The 18,940-nt window shown below is 56.0% G+C and overlaps 3 protein-coding genes across 3 annotated transcripts; 1 reads left to right on the top strand and 2 right to left on the bottom strand.

Annotated features, from left to right (window-relative positions):
* Window positions 1–7,412: 7,412 nt before the first annotated feature.
* JN550_012524 (uncharacterized protein) lies at window positions 7,413–9,518 on the top strand (the record flags this gene model as incomplete). Its single annotated transcript, XM_049311009.1, has 1 exon — window positions 7,413–9,518. The coding sequence occupies one exon, from the start codon at window positions 7,413–7,415 to the stop codon at window positions 9,516–9,518; it is 2,106 nt and encodes a 701-aa protein (XP_049165486.1).
* A 427-nt stretch (window positions 9,519–9,945) lies between these two features.
* On the bottom strand, window positions 9,946–10,323 carry JN550_012523 (uncharacterized protein; the record flags this gene model as incomplete). Its single annotated transcript, XM_049311007.1, has 1 exon — window positions 9,946–10,323. The coding sequence occupies one exon, from the start codon at window positions 10,321–10,323 to the stop codon at window positions 9,946–9,948; it is 378 nt and encodes a 125-aa protein (XP_049165485.1).
* Window positions 10,324–12,591: 2,268 nt separating this feature from the next.
* JN550_012522 (uncharacterized protein) lies at window positions 12,592–17,379 on the bottom strand (the record flags this gene model as incomplete). The annotated part of the gene is made up of 2 exons (XM_049311006.1): window positions 12,592–12,657; window positions 12,733–17,379. The coding sequence occupies 2 exons, from the start codon at window positions 17,377–17,379 to the stop codon at window positions 12,592–12,594; spliced, it is 4,713 nt and encodes a 1,570-aa protein (XP_049165484.1).
* Window positions 17,380–18,940: the final 1,561 nt, after the last annotated feature.

The following is an 18,940-nucleotide window of genomic DNA, read 5'->3' as shown; positions in this document are numbered from 1 at the left end:
CTGTGTCGAAGAGCTGTTTGTATCGTTGGACCTGCTGTGATGAGTCCCAAGGACAGATATGAAATACATGTGCGTCTTGGTATGGTTGTAGTCACCCGGGCTTCGAGCCGTCGTTCTTTGGGGGGTTTCAGCGGTAGTTTTGCTTCTGAGTTGCAAGTGCTTCACCTTACTGGGAACTATTCTCATAGTGGCTAGGTGAATTTACTTGCAGCATTGTAAACTGAGGCCATAGTTTGCGCTGTTATATAAATGATTTGGGGTACTCATTTGACTTCACAATACAAGCAACTACAGTTCGGTAGCAATATCGTACGAATGTTCCGAACGGGTTAGTTTCCATAGGTGCCTATCATGGCGACTATCAACAGCAGTCTTCATCCCAGGCTCTGGACGATGTCACACTTAGCCGGTCTCGGGCGTGCCATGTGCCGCTACTAAACTCGTCAATTCACGTGTTATATCGATCAACACCCGTTCTGCTGTAGGAGGCACTATTCTCTTTTTCCATGACATGTCGTACTGGGATTGTGTGCAAACCTTGGGTTTTTACTTTGTTCACAGCTCAAGTATATTTGACTGCATACTAACATGCTTTAAAATTAACCCAGACATATATGCCACGCAATCTGTTAGTTTTATCCATGGGCATATGTCAGTCCTTGGTGGCGGGGTGCGTACAACGTCCTATTTTAAAAATATGAATGATAGGCTATAAATTGGCATCGAAAGGAGTGCTTGACTTCTGTCATACTTGCTTACACCCGGTATCATACGTATAAAAGAATAGAGATTGTTTTTAACTTAAGAATCACCGTAACTATCGTAACTTACATTAAAATCGAATAGCATAACGGACCACATTATAAACTCGAAGGTAAGTATAATAAATATCGTAAAAGTTTAATCTCGATTATTTAATATATTTTATTATATTTATTATTTATTCCCTTTTATATATTAATTGTTTAGTTATATATACGTAGTTTCTTTTAAGTTAAAACTATTTAATGTTAATCTCACAGTAAGATGGCAGAGGGGGTATACACTACATGTATATATACCACACCGCGTACTAGTCATGTTGTAAAGCTGAGCCAGTCACTTGAAGCACAGGGACATGGACTCAACCAGTCCATACTACCCAGAAGCGCCACCAGTGAATTGCCTCAGTCGGTGGGATTGCAAGGCTGGTGATATCCGGTCCCAAACCCACCCCCGATGTGACGGTTAGAAACTGGCATTTAAAGAACCTGGTTGACAATTCCGCCCAATGCATGCCTGGCGAATGATGTATGTATATGACAGTACACAACATTGATGTTTGAACTCGGCCACTTCTGGGTCAAGAGACCACTTTGCTGGGTGTTTTACGATGTACCTTAGATCACCCAAGTCGGGTGAACAACACAACGGCGGCCTCCATGCTGCAGCATACTACCCCAGCCGAGGAGACTACAGCGGCCGCACCAACAGAAGGGAGGGAAACCTTAAACAAAGAAAGACTTTCATTGGCTGCTTTACGTCTTTATGGGAATAATCCCGGTCTTCAGTTTGGCAGAGCCTTCTCGAGCTATATCAAGTCACCGGAGGACCATGGGTTGGGAAGAGCATACACTTTCGACACCCAAATGGTTGAGGCCCGGCTGCCTCTGTCCGCTCACGAGCAGTACAGAAGTACCATGCATTGTCACGACTGCCCACAAAGTAACAGGCTGCCATGGCTTGTGTGCGACCTGGTGCTCTATCCAGCACAGTAGTAACCTACGTAAAATTAGGTTGCCTGCTGCAGGCGGCCAACAAGATCGTGACTGCAGGCACCGCATCTTGTATGAAGCCCTGTTACGTTGAATTCGGCACACTTTCCCGCCAGTACAAAGTCAAGCCAGGACAGTATTTCCGATAAACGCCCATAAGGCCATGCAGGTGCAACCATTTGGACGTAGTATTAGATGCACATTGGAGGCTGAATCGAAACACCCCCACCGTGAGCTACGATACAGAGACGGGGCACGCGTATAAAAGGGATATTCCGTTGCACTTACACCGAAACTAGGAGGGCACCACCCCAGAGCATGAGGCGCGCGTTATATGTACATGGCAGGGCTGTAAGCCAAATGTAACTATGTTGTTCCAGGGCCCATCCAGGATCAGGCAATTCACCACGATGAAGTCTAGACACATGTTCAGAGTCAGATCCCAGAGGGCACAACATGGTAATGCCATGCCGGAGATGGCAGGAACACGTATACGTGCGAATGAAAACGCCCGTAGTGAACACCATGCAAGCGGCAGACATGACTCGTCATCAGAGTCTCCCTGGGCCCATCTCAGCCACTTGCTCTAGACCGAGAGCAACGCCCCAGTACCCCAGATGGGGGCTACTCGTGGCAGAGTATAACGAAGCACACACATCCTGCTCCACACGCCCAGCCCTACGAGGGAGGGAGCCTGGAGACTGGCGTCTACAACAACAGCCGAAGTGACACCGTAGCACCATCGTGACGACCGAGTCTCGTGGCCACTCGCGTAGCCCCATCTGAATCACGGATGGGCACTTGATATTGCCGGTATGCCAGTGGAAGGGGGCGAGACCGCACGACGATGCACACCGGAGGTTGGCGGCCGAGCATTGTCAAGACTGTCCACGCAAGCAGCAGCGCAATGCCTTACACCCGTGACCAATCGTCTCCCCAAGTATAGCTGAACCACAACCACACCCGGACACCCGAACACCAGATGTGGCAAGGGGGGGCTGAGTCACCGTCGGCCTGCTCGGCTGGGGGGGGGGTCTTGGGGGTGGTTAAGCTGCCGCCTAGGACATCGCTTAGATGCGGATCGATCGAGCAGCCAGGTCTGGACAAGCCAACGGTGGACGCTATCTCCACAGATAACCGTCCATGAGATGCGAGTCTGCTTCTTTCGTGCTGGAACGGAAAGGGTCTGTCCTTGTCAAACCTGTCAAACCCTAGTGACGGGTCGGCGCCGCGGCCAATGCCAATGGAGTTGCCGTCACGCAGGTCCCCTTGGTCCCCTATTAAGGTGTGGCTGAGTGGCTTACCTCTGACCGACCATCCCCACAGTCCGGGGCTGCCATGGCCAATGAAAGCCGTGCCGCAGATTTTCCGCGTGTCCTCTCTGACCGGCTACCTCCCAAGATCTGCAAGCTCAGCGCCGCACGCCGTCGCCTTGCCCCAGACTTTTGCCAGAGTCTCGGAACTGCCCGACTCCACCAGCCCTGGAGCTTGGTCTGCTGTCGCACAAAGCGGCGGTTCTTCTCCCAAAAGCCCATCCGTGGGGGGCTAGGTGGGTAGCACAACTTTGTGCTCGCATCGCTCTTCCCTAGTGGGCTGGTTTCTACTTTGCCGTGTTCGTTTGTGCTGTGGCAGCCTGTTTGTCTAACTAATTGGGTTGGGCGGCCACCAGAGGAGGTGAATGTGCCTGTCGAGCTGTATGCTCGCGCCAAAGACGTCCAGGCCCCAAGCTGGTTGGATACCACTTGGTCATTCAGCTGCGCTACCCACAAGGCGGGAATGTTACATGGACCAGCTGAGGGATTGCGAGCATTGGAGCGAGTAGTGGCCGAAATGGGCTTGTCTAATTGCTGGATCGGGAATTCTCGCTGGGAATCTAACTAGCGGCGGGTCGGCAGGGCTGTGTCGATTACCACACGCTTGTATATGCCCACGCAGGTTTCCAAGGGGATCGGTTAAGGGTCTGACTGCATGGCAATGGTTCCTGGCCCAGATTGTGAAAGCCCCCAATATTCATGCGCTGCACATGACCCACGTGTCGGGCAGGCGCTGTAGCCAGCAGCCCTAGCCAGCCTGCTTGAACTAGATGGGCAGTTAAGTGCCATGCGATATAGGCGCACGTCGAGTTTTCGATCGTGGTGCCATACCAGCTCACGTCACGCGACACCGTGGGAGTGCGGCAGCACAAGCAGGCATAGTGGTCCGGCGGATACATTTCCCGTCCTTCGGCTCCTGCCAATGTCCAAGTTTGGATAGGTGTCGTTGTCCCAGCGGAAACCGAAGGATGCTGAACTTGGTGGAAGGACGGTACTAACTACTGGATACGCCCTATCGTAACTACTATAGGGCTCGAAACAGAGTTCGGGACGACCGATTAACGTTGGCCGGGGTGTAGATCAGCACAGCCCCGATTTTGGCGGAAGGCCCCACTGCTCCCGCAGGAACATGGCACCCGTCTAGAGCCGCCCAGGCTCCTGGGAGAAGCCACAATTCAATCCAATGCTGGTCACGTCTCGAACAGACACGAGCGGGTGCGGGAGGGGAGACTGGCCGGCAGTTCCGCGGACCCGGATGCTGATTGCATCAGTTGGTTGTTCACGTGGGGAAACGGTGATTCTGTTGAGTATGCATTCATCAGAGGGCCAGGAAAACCGTTGGGAGAGAGGCTGTAAACCTGGGTCAGCAGCGATAGACGGCCATTACCGTAGCCAAGTCTCGATGCGATGCGATGCGAAAAAATTCGGTCGAGACTCGGCTTCGACTGGCCAATGCCGCCCGAAGTCGGTCGCTTCACACCACTTCAGAACACTTGTGCGCATTTCGTTCCGGGGGTTTCTCGCAGTGTCTCACAGAATTTTTCAGCCGAGGCCTTGTCAAGATGCAACAAGGCTATCTACAGGACGTAAGCTGGCTCGCACTCGGCCCGTTGTGCGATGGCGCGCGCGTCTTAAGTCCGACGCAGAGGTGACACCACGCCGATATGCGAGGGCACTGGTGATGACTGAGAACTCTATTTTGCCGAAGACTCCAGAGCCCGGCCCTCGGTGTCGGGGCTGGCATAAGCGTGCAGCATGAACCGGCGGCCACGGAACGATGACTTGCTTTTCCTCCCCCATGGAATGTTACAACGAACCGGAGTTTAGGGCTGATACGGTTGCCTCTGTGTTTACTAAGCTAAAGCGACGAGCAGCCATCGTTCTCCTCGTTGTGTCTGGCCGATTAGTCATGGTCGATAAGGCGGCTGAGGGGACTGAGGCTGGCTCTGTGAGAGCTATGCGGCCGCTGACCGACCTCGGGGCTACGGGGTTACACGGGTGCCGGCGCACCGTAAACCGACAGGATTTTGTCGCAAGGCGGCTGTGACAATGGACCATGACCCCTTTGCAGTCGACCGAGGCGAGGGAAGATGTAGAAAAGGAGAGAAGAAAAATTCTCCCTGCACCTGCATTGCATCTCGGTAGCGAACCTGGAGTCAAAGGTCAATGCACTAACTAGAAACAGGCGCGGGGGGAGTAAGTATGACTCCACTATCGCCGGGCGCGCGCGTGTGGGATCGTAGGCTCGGGACAGCCGCCACTAGCCATCGGTAACGTGCCATGTCCGCCGCCCATAATAGAATAGAGTTCCTTCGCCAAGAGGGCATGAATGTATGTAAGCGACAGATTCCGAGGAGATATCTGTGTGTTAAGGATTAGTCAACACACAAGAAAGAAAGAAAGAAAGAGAGAGAGAAAGAACGAGACAGCATGTTGTTGGGCGCATACGAGAGCTGAAATCAAGAAGCAGCAAACGTTCCCGCTCCTCTTGTCGCTGGACTACGACGCCATGCGCTGCGATGTCGTGTAGCACGCCCATGTGACGAGCCAGCTCGTGTACAGTGGGTAACGTCAGCTGTCACGTTTACCTTTAGGCACTAAAAAGCTGATGCACGATATCCGCAGCCGCGTGTTGGACTTTTTGGGGGCTCTTTTCGATGGTGCCTGGCTCCTGTCAGGTACCTGCCCATGGGGGCAGCCTGCCTGGCTGGCAGCCCTACGACCTTTGGCCGGGGTCTACTACTAGGTTAGGTAGCAACTTTTGACTACCTCGAGGCGCTTAGTAGTCGTAGATGATGAATCACAGCGGGGGATAGTAGAGTCATCGGGCCACGGGTAACATTGTCACACATGGGCCGTGAAGCGAGACCTGGACTCAATCCCCAGCAACCCATTACCCAAAGGTGAATATGCTGTACCAGCGACTCTGGAGGGTGCAGTCCCGAGGTAACCACCGCAAGTACTTTCCAAAAGCGGCCAAGGGAGTCATAGGGCGAACTCAACCAACAGAGATGGGAGCTGACCAGGTCTGACAAAGCCAGCTGAATCACTCGCTGAGTTGGCATGAATTGCTGCTGGCCGGCTCGGTCTCGCTGCACACATCCAGACAGGCCTCGGCCTCGGGCAGCTAGTTGTGGCTTGCCCACTAGGTAGGGGCTTGCATATGTGGCAGTGCGCAGGGCAAGAATTTCATCCGATGCGCGTGGTTATGCAGAACGGTAGACCTACCCGTCGACTTCCGGTAGTGATCAGCCAGGGGACCTGGGGGCTTGGGGGGAAGAGCGGAAACAAGGCGCAAGAGCCAGAATAGTCACCCATGGACGGCTGGCTGTGGAATGCAGGAACGGACCGTCATTGGAGGCAGGCAGGGTAGTGTATAGACAGGTTTTTTTAGACCCTCAACGTGGGAATCAGCGTCCAGTGATGGATGGACAGATGGGGAACTACGAGTGCAGCGTACCGCGTAACCTAATTGGTAAGCCGGAATCACCAGGACGAGACCCCTCGGAATGGAAGCAAGCAAGCCTCAAGCCCCGTCTCTGCCAAATCGACGGGGAGTGCAGGGGTCCCAAGAGCAAAAACTGTTCGAGAACCCAGTTTTTAGCGTGCCAAGAGGCTTCTCTGAGCCTGAACATCGAAAAGGCCGCCGACCATTACGAAAGGTACGTACCGATGACCCGTCGCGCGGCATAGACGGCATACGTCACCGCAGCGCTGGCCTTTTGCTGGGGTGTATGCATGGCCTGCACACCATTACATCGACGTGCGCAAGGGTTCCATCGCAAGCGCCGATGGATCAAGAGGGAGTGGGAGGAGTGCAGAGACCCTGGAGGTAACTTATGCTGCAGCCCTCAATGGCACGGCCGATGAGAGAGTGTCTAGCTGGTATTTAACAGTCCTACGCCGCTCACTGCCGATCTGCATCATGCCATCATATCACCATATCAGAAACCCCATCATCAACACCACCAGCATACACGCCATACCACACGCCCAAACAGCCTATCCAGACGTACACAACAGCTGCCAGCAGGGAAGGAAACAAAGAAAAGTCGCTTCGTGGTCAATGGCTGAGCCGACCACATGACCTGCCGGCATTGAAAGAATTACAGCAAAGCCGAGTTTTATAAATCAGGTCGCTTACTAGAACCAACAAGGGTCTTCTCCTACCCGGGCCAAGTTAGCAGCCAGTATCCGGTTCGCTGGGACTGAGTATAATAAAGCTTTCCCCCTCGCCACCTCGGCCCCCAGGGCCCCACCTCTTCTATCCTCTTCCCTCTCACAAAACATATACTGCAACTCGACGACATCATCAATCGTCCTTGCAATCACACATCCACACAAGATGATTCTTACCCAGAACACATACTCGACAACACATCCTTTCTTTGTTCAGGGCAACAACACCGACAACTTGGACTCGGACAGCATCGCCTCGTCGCCGCACTCGACTCTGTCGCAGTACTCCAACAACTTCCACACCTCGACACCGCTGTCGGCGACCTTTGACGTACCGAGGAGGCCCAACATCAACATCAACAACAACAACAACAACACCAGCACCTTCAAGTTCCCGGCCTCGTCCCCGTACGACCCAAGCCAGAGCCTCAGCCAAGTGCCAGACCTGATGCCTTCCTCGTCCGAGTCGTGGTGGCTCCTCCAGAGCCAGCAGCAGCAGACGCCGAGGACGACGCTTCGCATGGGACACAACCGCGAGTCGTCTCTGTCGTCGCTGAACTCCAACGGGCCCGCGTCTCCATACAACGCAAACATGTCGAATCCGCAGATTGCCATCAACGACTCGGGCGATGCGTTCCACGACCTAAGTGGCGACGGCAACTACTCGTATCAATCGACCAAGCCCATGATGAGCGACAACTTCTATGCCACGCTGCAGAGCTTGACCAACCAGGGCAACGGTGCCCCGGACATGCAGTTCGCCGACGGCCTACCGAGCCTGTCGGCACCCCAGCCCAGACGGTTTGAGCGAGGCCTCCTGCCTGCTGCCGACGTGTCGTCGATTGGGTCGGCTACGAGATCCCATCCCGCGTCGGTGGCGAGTAGCACCATTGGTGGTGACTCACCTGCCACGCCATCGTTCCAAGAACCTGCCGAGGACGAGAACAGGAGGCGAAAGAATGGTGAGATGCCCGAACCCCCGACTGCACTACAACACTTCCTCGAGTTCCCGCCCGACGAAGATGACTTCTCTTGCTTACACTTTGACGCAGCGACGTTCAGCAACGGCAACGTTCCCAAGCTGGATCGCACCATGACCGACGTCTACAGCGACGAGCTATATAGCCCGCACTTTACCATCACGTCGGCGTCCCCACAGCCGCAGAACCAGATGGCCATGTCTCCGAGCAATACTATGTTTGCCGAGCGCCTGGCCCTGGCCAACAGCGCACACTTGAGCGCTGCGCAGTCCCCAGTATCGGGATCCTCGCGCAACAACTCGCCGTTCAGGCATGGGTCCCCGTTGGCGCCCGCTCTGAACGACTTTTCTCAGCAGACCCCTCAGATCCGACTCAACTCGGCCCAGCAAGTGCGCGAAAAGCAGAAGCTAGAGCGGGACGCCAAGGCCCTGCAGCAGCAGCTGGCCCGCAACAACCAGCAGCAGCAGCAACAGTCGCAGCAGCAAGGAACGCCCAGCACCATTTCCCCCAAGGACGCCATGCTGGAATTCAACGAAGCGGATGATGCCTCCAACTTCCCGCTGTTCCCCCCGCAGGAGACGGCCACCTTTGGCATGAACCAGATGAGTAAAGCAATGCCTCAACAGCAGCAACAGCAACATCATCAGCCGGCAGCACAGAACTTCCAGACGACGAGAACGCCGCTGCAGACGGCCTTTGACTTCAGCATGCCCACGGGCATCCAGATGCCGCAGCAATATCCGTTCGTGGCTCGCCCACGCCAGCAGCAGGTCACGCCCTCGGTGTCGACCTTCTCGAGGATGAGCTCGGCAGAGACCAACGGGTCGACGGGCAGCGACGTCTCGGTCCAGAGGCCAGCAAGGACAAATGCCGACGGCGGGACATACACATGCACATACCACGGCTGTACGCAGCGCTTCGAGACGCCTCAACTGTTGCAGAAGCACAAGCGGGAAGGTCACCGCCAGGCGAACACGCTCACTACGGCACGGACCCCAGTTACACCCAACCCGGCCATGCCCGAGACATTGCTGGGCAGCCAGGCGGGCCCTCACCGGTGCGACAGAATCAACCCGAGCACTGGCAAGCCCTGTAACACGGTCTTCTCGCGGCCCTACGACCTCACCCGCCACGAGGACACGATCCACAACGCACGCAAGAAGAAGGTCCGCTGCAACATGTGCACCGAGGAAAAGACATTCAGCCGCGCGGATGCGCTCACAAGACATTACCGCGTCTGCCACCCGGACGTTGAATTCCCCGGCAAGCACCGCCGCCGTGGTGGTTCGTGAACGACTAGAACAGAACGGCGCGGGCTCCAAGGTCATGACTGAGGTGTTTCCTCGATCTAGCGACCTGTCCTAAGCTCCCGAGCCCCCAAGCTGCTCCCGAGCCCCTCCCCTCCACCAAGCTATCGAGCTCTCTCCAGCACAGCGAACAGCAGTACTGTCTAGATTCTGCCGATCCATGCTGCCAAACGGGTCATGCAGACCTCAGCCATGGGAGCCATGGGACCCATTGGGTAGCGGGGGTGGGCAGTGGAGTCGGGCATAGCGGGCGGCAGGCCAGCCCCAAAAATTTCAGGGTCCAGTGCCATTCATGCAGGGTCTTGACCGGGGCCGCGGCGGCTTGACCCGCGCTAGCCCAGAACGGCAGAGATCGCCAGCCACTTTGGTCATGCCCCAATCAATTTGGCTTTGGGCGATCGCGCCCATGACGTCAGCCTCCTGCGATCCTGAATCGACCCCGACCACATCGACCCCCCCGGACGACATCATTGGCGACATCATAGCCCGAGCCCAACGCATCATTCTGGCACCCTCTGGCACCCTCTGGCGCCTTCTGGCACCCTATCCCCGGCTCCTCGAACCATCGCCGGCGCTCCTCTGCCACACACCGCACGCGCTGCAACGCACGATGATGCGCTGCATCGTCATATAGCCGGTGGTCAGAGACCGGACTACCGTCCGAGATACCCTTTCCGTCCTCGTTCGTCCCCTGGATCTCCTCAACAGTGTCTCGCATTGGAATCGAGTCGAGACAATTGGGCGGATCATAGCGGGCGATGTATGTGTACGACGCGAGCTTTCCTTCCATCATCCCCCCAGGCTCGGGGTTGTTTTCCTATGTCATCGAAAGCGCTCACACGATTCATGGGTATAGACATGGGGAGGCGCATGAGGGGATCAAAAGACTTTGGGATTGGTTCAGCGTCTGTTTTTTTTAGTCCACTTTAATGCTGTAATTCCTCTAATTCTCCTGTACAATGTTTCCTTTTTTTTTTATTCTTATTTTTTTCATGGACTGCTGCATATTGTGGTACACCACCATGCCCTGTGCTATTATACTAGTTGGGTTCAGGCAAGAGTTTAGACAAAACAACAAGCACGGCGAGGACACAACTAATGACGGTCAACGATGGGCAACGACATATATTGGATAGCAACCTAATGTACGATATGGACACACAATACAATTGGCCCAAGGCACAAATTGGAATCCCTGATATATGCAAATAGCCAATGAACGTGATACGTGTGACGAACCGATATGCGGGCTCCCCTCCAACAGCCCAGTTCACCCTGCAGCCCTTTCTCTGATGTGGGTGCATATTCCCGATATCCAGAAACGGTCTATGAGTGGGAGATTCAAAATACGACTACACATGCCGATGATCTCATGTTTCACACCTGGTATCAGGCTGCTTGGCTATTCTGCGAGTGCAAGCAGCCGGTATCGAGATGGAGGGACTGAGGGGCCAGCAAGTGCCGGGGACATGGTGCATGGAATGAGAAGACGACGAGCAAAACTCAGTATCGAAAGGGATCGGGTTCTCTTCCCACATTGGGCACCTTTGCCCGTCCTGACCCCTTTCGGCAGTCCCAAGGCCAGCCCGGCTGTATCTTTCCATACGCTCCCAGGGTCTGCCAGCCAGGTGCGATGCAACAGGAATACCACACGAATCATTCTGCAGCGAAGATCTTGTTCCCTTCTCGTCCCGACCATGCAAGCCATGCAAGCTCATATCTGATAGGGACCCTGTTTTTTTGCGGTCCCAAAGATAGAACCCCCCCTGCCCCCCAACCCCCGTTCTGGGCAGCGCACCGACCTCCTGGTCCGCCAGCAGACCATTGAATGTTAGTTGGCTGGCTGGGTGTGCTTATGTATTTTTTTTCTTCTTTGGGTTCCTTTGTCGTTCTTGTCCGTAAACCTCGGGCAGTCGAGATGGTGGTCGCTGGTCAGCATGGTGATGCAATGGGGGGCACACGGCAAGGATGTGATTCCAAGGATCCTGACACCTCGGCAAATCCGCGGGGGGGATGATGGAATGTTCCATCTTCCTTCCACCGTACCGCACCGCACCACACCATCCCTGAGCCCGCCTCGTCAATTCCAACAACAAAGATTGCATCTTGTGTATAACCGCCCCAAACCCGACGGCTGCAGCCGGGACTTCGTCATGAGGCGGTCCAAAACGAACGTGCCGAATCTTCGCCAGCCACACAGAGAGCCACATGTGCTGTCAGGTGAGAGCAAAGGGGAAAGATTCGCCACTGACGGATATAAGTTTGGAATACTCCCCCACAATTGACCAGCCCCTTCCCCTGGTACCTCCACCATTGATAGGCGATTGATGAGATCCAGGAGAGATCAGTGCATGCGATTATCTAGATTTGGCAATTGAACAAGTTACTGTGGCTATGTATGAATGCAACCGGGGGCATCGGAATTGAGTCCGCTTCCCCATTTGTTAACAGCCCCTCAGCTTTGCCCAGTTGGGGAGATTGAGGCGCAACCCCATTACTTGGTTTCCGTCATCTACCCTTGCCATGTCTTGATTTCTGTCAGGTGGCGAAACGTTCTTTTAGCAACGGGTCCCTGGCGGGGAAACCACGGTGTCCTGGGAAAAAAAAAATTAAAATAAAAAAGCCCATACAGGTTCCTTGTTCCTTGGTCGAGTTTGGCAGGACCCTGAATATCACGTCGGGGATCTCCATCGAGATGTGGGAACTGCCATGTTGCTCGTATCGACATTCGCCATGTGCTCCATCAAGTCCCATGCTGTCAAGTTTGTGTTACCGTAAAGCTAAGCGAGGTCCAACACAGCCTCACGGTTAGGTGCCATGGCTAAAGTTCTCCATCAATCAGCTCTGCAGGACCTCATGGAATCAGGTTCACAGCGGAACTAAGCAGCGAGGATACACATGTACCGGATATGTCCACGATCAGATTTTATGATGCTAAAAATATCTCTTAACTTTTTTAAACTCTGGGCCCATCTAACTTCCGGTAACCCAGCCACTTGGGCGCTTAGGTCATAGATATTCTCAAGCTGCCTCAGGTGTCTGCCATCTGGAACGCCTCCTAGTCGTCCAGGACAGCAGAGCGAACATCCGAGAACAGAGGGATGATGTCGGTCCAGAGTTGGAACTAGATGCAAGCAGTTAGAGAGAGAGAAGATAAAATTGGCTGGCAATAATGAAGCGTTGTCAGGAATCAACTTACCTGGTAGAAGCCTTGCGAGCAAAGCACCTCCAGTCCTGGCAGAGTCCTCCAGCCAGAGTCCTCCGCCATGCCCATCAACGGGGTGTGGCGAGGTTTGTAAGCCAGTTCCAGCAAGACACGGGGCACGCTGGAGTTCTTGGGCTGCCGCAGGACGGTCCCTAACAACTCCTTCATGGACGGGTCGATCGGCTTGTCCGCCGGGATCGTCGTAATGATGACCGTGGGCAGAACCTTGACGTGGCTGGCATCCTCGGGCCGCTCGAGGGCGTAGTCGCTGGGGAACGATGCCGCCAGCTCGCTCGCACCTGCGGCGTTGCGGGCCACGATGTAGATGGGGCTGTAACCCAACGAGTGCAGTGCGTAGATCGCAGCCCGGGTGGTCCCTCCTGATCCGACCACCATGGCGCTGCTGGGCTTCGACTTGGAGGCTGCGCCGACGCCCGCAGAGCGAAGCGTGTAGACCATGCCCATCCAGTCCGTGTTGGTGCCAACCAGGTGCGCCTTGCCGTCTGCCGTGGGTTTGGGAATGATGGTGTTGATGGCACCAATGACCTTTGCAGAGTCCGTGATCTCGTCCACGTACTGCATAATGTCCAGCTTCAGGGGTATCGTCACGGACGCGCCGCCAAAGTCCGGCGATCGAATGATCTCCCGGACCGTGGAGGCATCGTCCGTCTCATGCAGGTTGTACTTGTGCGGAAGGCCCGTCTGCTTGAAAAGGGCGTTGTGGAGGGCAGGCGACCGTGATGCCGAGATGGGCTTGCCAAAGAGATAGAAGTTCTTGGTCTCCATCTCACCCAGCAAGGCGAGTCCGCCCCGGATCTCAGCCGCCGAGAGTTGACCGGGCGCTGCCTTGAACGGCAGGGCAGGGTGGGACACGGGAGTCAGGAATCCGTTAAGTACGCGGGAAAGCTTGCCCATCGTCCCCATATTGAGGGCGATGATGGGCTTGTCGTACGCAGCAAGCATTCTATCCCGGAAGTTTTTGCAGGCAAAGTTGTCGTCCATAGTCTTGGCAACACCAATGAGCTTAATTACGTCGCCGTACTGCAGTGCTCGGTTGTACCACGTCTGGAAACCGCCATTCTTCCAGGATAACGAGCCGCTGGGGTCATGGTGCGATGCGATAATACGCGAACGGCCCTTGGACTGGATGATGGTTTCCAGAGTCTCTGATGACAGCGACATCTCCAGGTCGATGTACTCGACGCCCATGCGGAGCGCCGTTCGGTACAGGGGCAAAAGCTCCTTTTCTGATTGATATGTGAAGCGTCCACCTTGCTCCTTAGAACGGACGGTGAAAACGATTGGAACTTTAGCAGTGGACCGAAGGAGTGATATCTGGTTGCCAATGAATTCCGGCGATAGGTCCTGAAGCAAATCCACACGCAGCTCCACGGCATCCGACCCAACAACGACCCTGGGAAGAACGTCGATGGCAGCGGACAAGTTAGGCACAGTAAGTGAGACGAAGAATGATGACTTCTTCTTCTTGACCTCCTCAAAGTGATTGTTCTGCCCACAGATAAGTGACACAAAGTTCTTAAAATCAGCTGGAGCTTCGCTGATGCCGTCGAGGTAGGGACTATGATACTCGTAGTTGCTGCATTCCTGGAACCAGGGTTTGCGGCGTTCGTAAACTCCACGGATCTCCTCTGTATAGGCGGGTCTAGTCTTGTCCCGCATCAGGTATTCGACAATCTGGTCCTCGTCGCGGTTCACAAGAAGAACGACGCCACCGTTCTTGTGGTAGGAGATGAGGAGCTCGCGGGCTTCGGGGGTCTCGACGATGCCACCACCGCACGAAAATACGTGACCGTGCGCTTGGTTCTTCAGTACTTCCTTGAGAAGTTCCACTTCGTCCTTCCTGAAGCGTTCCCACCCATCGGGGCTGGCTCTGATGATCTCGGGTATGGTCATGCCAGCCCTCCGCTCGAGTTCCGAGTCGAGGTCAGTGAATGGCCGGCTCAGGATATTTGCCATCCAACCGCCCGTGGTGGTCTTGCCGGCGCCTCGCATGCCAATAATGAAGACAGAGGGGCCCTGGTCGGGCTTTCCTAGGTCCTTCGCTTCAGGTTCGGCATCAACGCCAACCAGGTCCACCTTGAAAGACTGTGCTAGGACGTCCCACCAGCCAGGCCAGGTCTTGCCAGTGCATTCTCGCTCCAGCACGACGACCGGGTTAGGTGACAGTACGGAGAGGACACTGAAGCTCATGGCCACGCGGTGATCATCGTAGCAGAAGACACCACCCTTCGGCTGGGTGAGCTCGGTGTAGTCCTTGCCGTTGATCTCGATACCATCATCGAGCTCGCCGCTCTGTACACCAAACTTGGCCAGCTGCACCCTCATAGCCGCTATGCGGTTACATTCCTTGACACGCTGGTTGGCAATGCCGGTGATTCGGGTGACGCCCGACGCGACTGCGGCAAGGACGGACGCAGTCAGGAAAGCATCCGTCATGGGCTCCATATCAACGTGCGGGATGCCCTGCAGACCTCCCGGTGCGGGGCCGGTCACGGTAGTGGAGTAGTCCGTCTGCTCTACCTTGCATCCCATGGGACGCAGCACATCGACAGCAAAACGGGCATCGCCCTGCAGCGACTTGGCACCGATGTTGGGGATTGTGCAGGTGGTTCCCGTGATGGCAGCGACTGCCAGAGGATAGGTAGCCGAGCTGGCGTCGCTCTCGACGACGTATTCCTCGGGGTTCACATAAGTTCCCTGCGGGATATGGTACGTGTGTGGCTCATCCGCTGACTGGGTTACGGTGATACCAAAGCTCTTCATCATTGCCGTCGTCATGTCGATATAAGGCTGTGAGATGGGTTTTCCTCCGACCAGCCGCAAGGTCACGGGCTTCTTGGCGTAGGGGGCGCACATGAGGATAGATGACACATACTGAGAGGAGACAGTGGCAGCCAGCTCAATGACGCCGCCCTCGAGGCCATCAGCTGCATCGACCTGGACAGGCAAGCTCTTCTCCTGGCCGAGGTAATCAATCTTGACGCCATTGGTGCGTAGAGCGTCCACCAGGGGCCCAATTGGGCGGACCTTCATTCTGGCATTGCCCGTCAAGACGGTGGAGTTGGTCTTGGAGGAGGGCGAGCATAGCGCAACGACGGAGGTCAGGAAACGCGAGGCGGTTCCCGCATTCCCAAGGTACAGAGGCTGCTCGCTAGCCTGCAGAGCACCGCCTTTGCCCGTAAGGACCAGCACCTCGCCGGCGTCTTCCCAGGCATAGGTAGCGCCGTTCAGCTGGGTGATGGCGTTGAGCATGAACTCGACGTCATCGGAGTGAAGCAGGTTCTTGATGCGGCACGTTCCCTTGCCAAGGGCGGCGAGGACGAGGGCGCGGTTCGAGACACTCTTGGAACCGGGGGGTGTGACCTGAACGTCGAGTCCCTTGGGCACACCTGGCTCGACACGGATGGCCGGGGAGAGGGCCACCCGGATGGCCTTGTCGTCGACGACGCTGGCCTTGGGCTCATGGGTCTTGCCGATGGCAGAGAGGAGGACAATCTTCTTCTTCTTGCCGTCATTCTTCTTGTCGACGCCCATCTTCTGCAGGAGCATGTCGACGGGACAGTGCTTCCCAGCAGTCAGCTTGACGATACGCTTGTCGTGCAGAGAGGTGGGCAGGTCGTAGCTCGCAATGCACTTGACCAGGCGCGCCACGGCGCTGGGCCGCAGGACACCTAGATAACGTGCCAGCTCGGCTTCCTTGACCATGCCAATGGCAACCGCCTCGCCGTGCAGGACCTGAGGGGTCAGGAGGGCCTCGATGGCATGGCCAATGGAGTGGCCAAAGTTCAGCAGGTTGCGCAGTCCACCCTCGGTCTCGTCCTGGGAGACCACGTCTGCCTTGACGCGGGCGGACCCGAGCACGATCCTCTTGAGGGCGGAGCGGATGGGAGCCAGTCTCGCCGAGGGGTCGGCGGACTTTGAGCGGATGGCCGCGAGGATGAGGCTGGCGTGCTGCTCCAGGAAGGTGAACTCGGCCTCGTCCCAGATGGCGGCGGTCTTGACCACCTCGGCCATGCCGTTGATGAACTCGCGAACGGGCAGGGTCTCGAGGAAGGCCAGGTCGATGTAGATGCGCCTGGGCTGCCAGAAGGCGCCGATCAGGTTCTTGCCCATGGGGGTGTCGATGGCCGTCTTGCCGCCGATGGAGGAGTCGACCATGGCCAGCAGCGTGGTAGGGACCTGGACGAAGCGGACACCGCGCATGAAGGTGGCGGCGACGTAGCCGATCATGTCCCCAATGACCCCGCCGCCCAGGGCGATGATGACGGTGTCTCTTGTGCATTGCTGAGCGAGCAGCCAGTCCTCGATCTCGGCCTTGGTCTCGCGGCCCTTGGAGGTCTCGCCGGGAGGGATGGCGTAGGTGACCAGGCGGCTGTCGCTGTTCCCCAGGGCTGCGGCAGCGCGCTGGAAGGCAGTCTCGAAGACGGGCACGTACCTGTCGCTGAGGTTGGTGTCGGTGATGAGCACGTAGGTGGAGGACTTGACATTCTCGAGAAGGTCGGCGGCGACAAAGGTCTGCCAGATGCCGTGGTCGACGATGATGGACTCGCTACCGAGGATGGAGATGCGCGTAGGGCCGGCGCCGGCGCCGGCGCCGGCGCCATTCACCTGCGAGGCCATGGCGGCAGGAATGTGGTGGGTGGTGGTGGTGGTGGCGGGTGGTGTTGTTGGGTTCTGCCGTCGATGGGGGCTTTTGCCTATGTGCGCCGACGGATTTGGCCCGGCATTGACACGCAGACGGAGGAGCTTAGACGCGACGAGCAAGTCGGCGGGGAGGTAAGGCAACTTGGGAGGGTTGGCGGATATCAATCAGGCGCGAGAAGCCACCAGCTGGGGACTGGGAGCGTCAGCAAGCCAATCTGACTGTGTTGTGTACGGTGCGGTACGGCACGGTACGTGAGTCACTCCCTGAGGTGCAGCAAAATGGAGGTTCTGGCCGAGTCGACGCCCAGACGACGCCGGTCTGCCGTCCACAGCAGGAACGCCCACGTTCACATGGATCAGGAGGTGGCACATACCTGCTCGAGGCTCAGCAGCAGTCCTGACGTTCTTTCTGCTTCGCAAATGCGGTGGACGGAATGGTCAACGGCGGTGCTGGTGACCCATGGGCTCTTTTTTTTTCTCCTGCTAGTACTGGGCTGATGCTACGAGTCAAAAAAATTGTAGGACCTGGGGCCGCTTTCGGGGCGACTCTCACACCTGCCGGACCTGCCGGGCAGCTAAGCTCAAGGCACCATTGACCAATCAGTTCAGTTCAAGCCCCCAGAGGCGGAACATTCGGGAAGCGGGGCCACCGCGGGGTCGGTGGTCGGTAGATAGTAGGCGGTAGGTGGTAGGCGGTAGGTGGTGCAACACCAGCAGCTTTGTATTGTCCTGCTTTGACTGTCCTCTCTTTCTTGTCTTGCTTGGTCAGTCGCTGCAGGTGGCGATTATGAGAAACAGCCAGGTAACCAGGCGTATACGGTTGCCGGATAGAACTACCAAACTGCCGTTCTACCCTGCTGGATCCGGGCTTTTTGGACCTGAGTGTGCATACGTGGGAGATTATGATATTCCCCGACTTCCAGGTTACCCTTTGGCTCGGACGGTTACCTAGGTACCTGGGGAGCAACAAGACTTCTACGGTAAAAATGGGAATCAAAGCCCAACTCGTTATACTCTCTTGCCCACCCAAATGAAAAAGTCAAATAAAACAAACCTGGCATCCCGTTGGTCAAGGGCGATCAGCAAGCTGCATACTCCTGACATTGTGCATACATACTATACTGTAGTCCGTACATTCGCGCCCCAATGGCAATATCCGCTCGCATCGCTGCAGTGCTGTAGCTACACCATACAACGGCCCATGTCATGACGGGACGTTCCCCGAGATGGATCCCACACTGCCTCGCGTACCTATCTAATCTCATCAGCCAGGCCCTGGGGGCTTAATAATCCATCGCCGTTCACGGCTCCAAATTTCTCCCATGGGCACGGGTAACCCTCGCTCCAAGCTAGTTGGAAGATGACCTTCCCTCCAAGTTACAATCTTTCCTCCGGACGCATGCGAGTTTTTTCTTCGTGGGGTTAACTTACATATGTTGATCGAATGAGCGTAGCTGCCCCGCCTCACCACTGGGCCACTGGGCTCCTGCGCATCAACTTTTTGAAAGCCCCTAGATATACTCCGTACCAGCAGTAA

Source organism: Neoarthrinium moseri (genome assembly GCF_022829205.1).
Source record: "Neoarthrinium moseri strain CBS 164.80 chromosome Unknown scaffold88_Wmoseri_CBS_16480, whole genome shotgun sequence".
Classification (NCBI taxonomy): Eukaryota; Fungi; Ascomycota; class Sordariomycetes; order Amphisphaeriales; family Apiosporaceae; genus Neoarthrinium; species Neoarthrinium moseri.
This window is presented reverse-complemented; position numbering and strand designations above follow the sequence as displayed.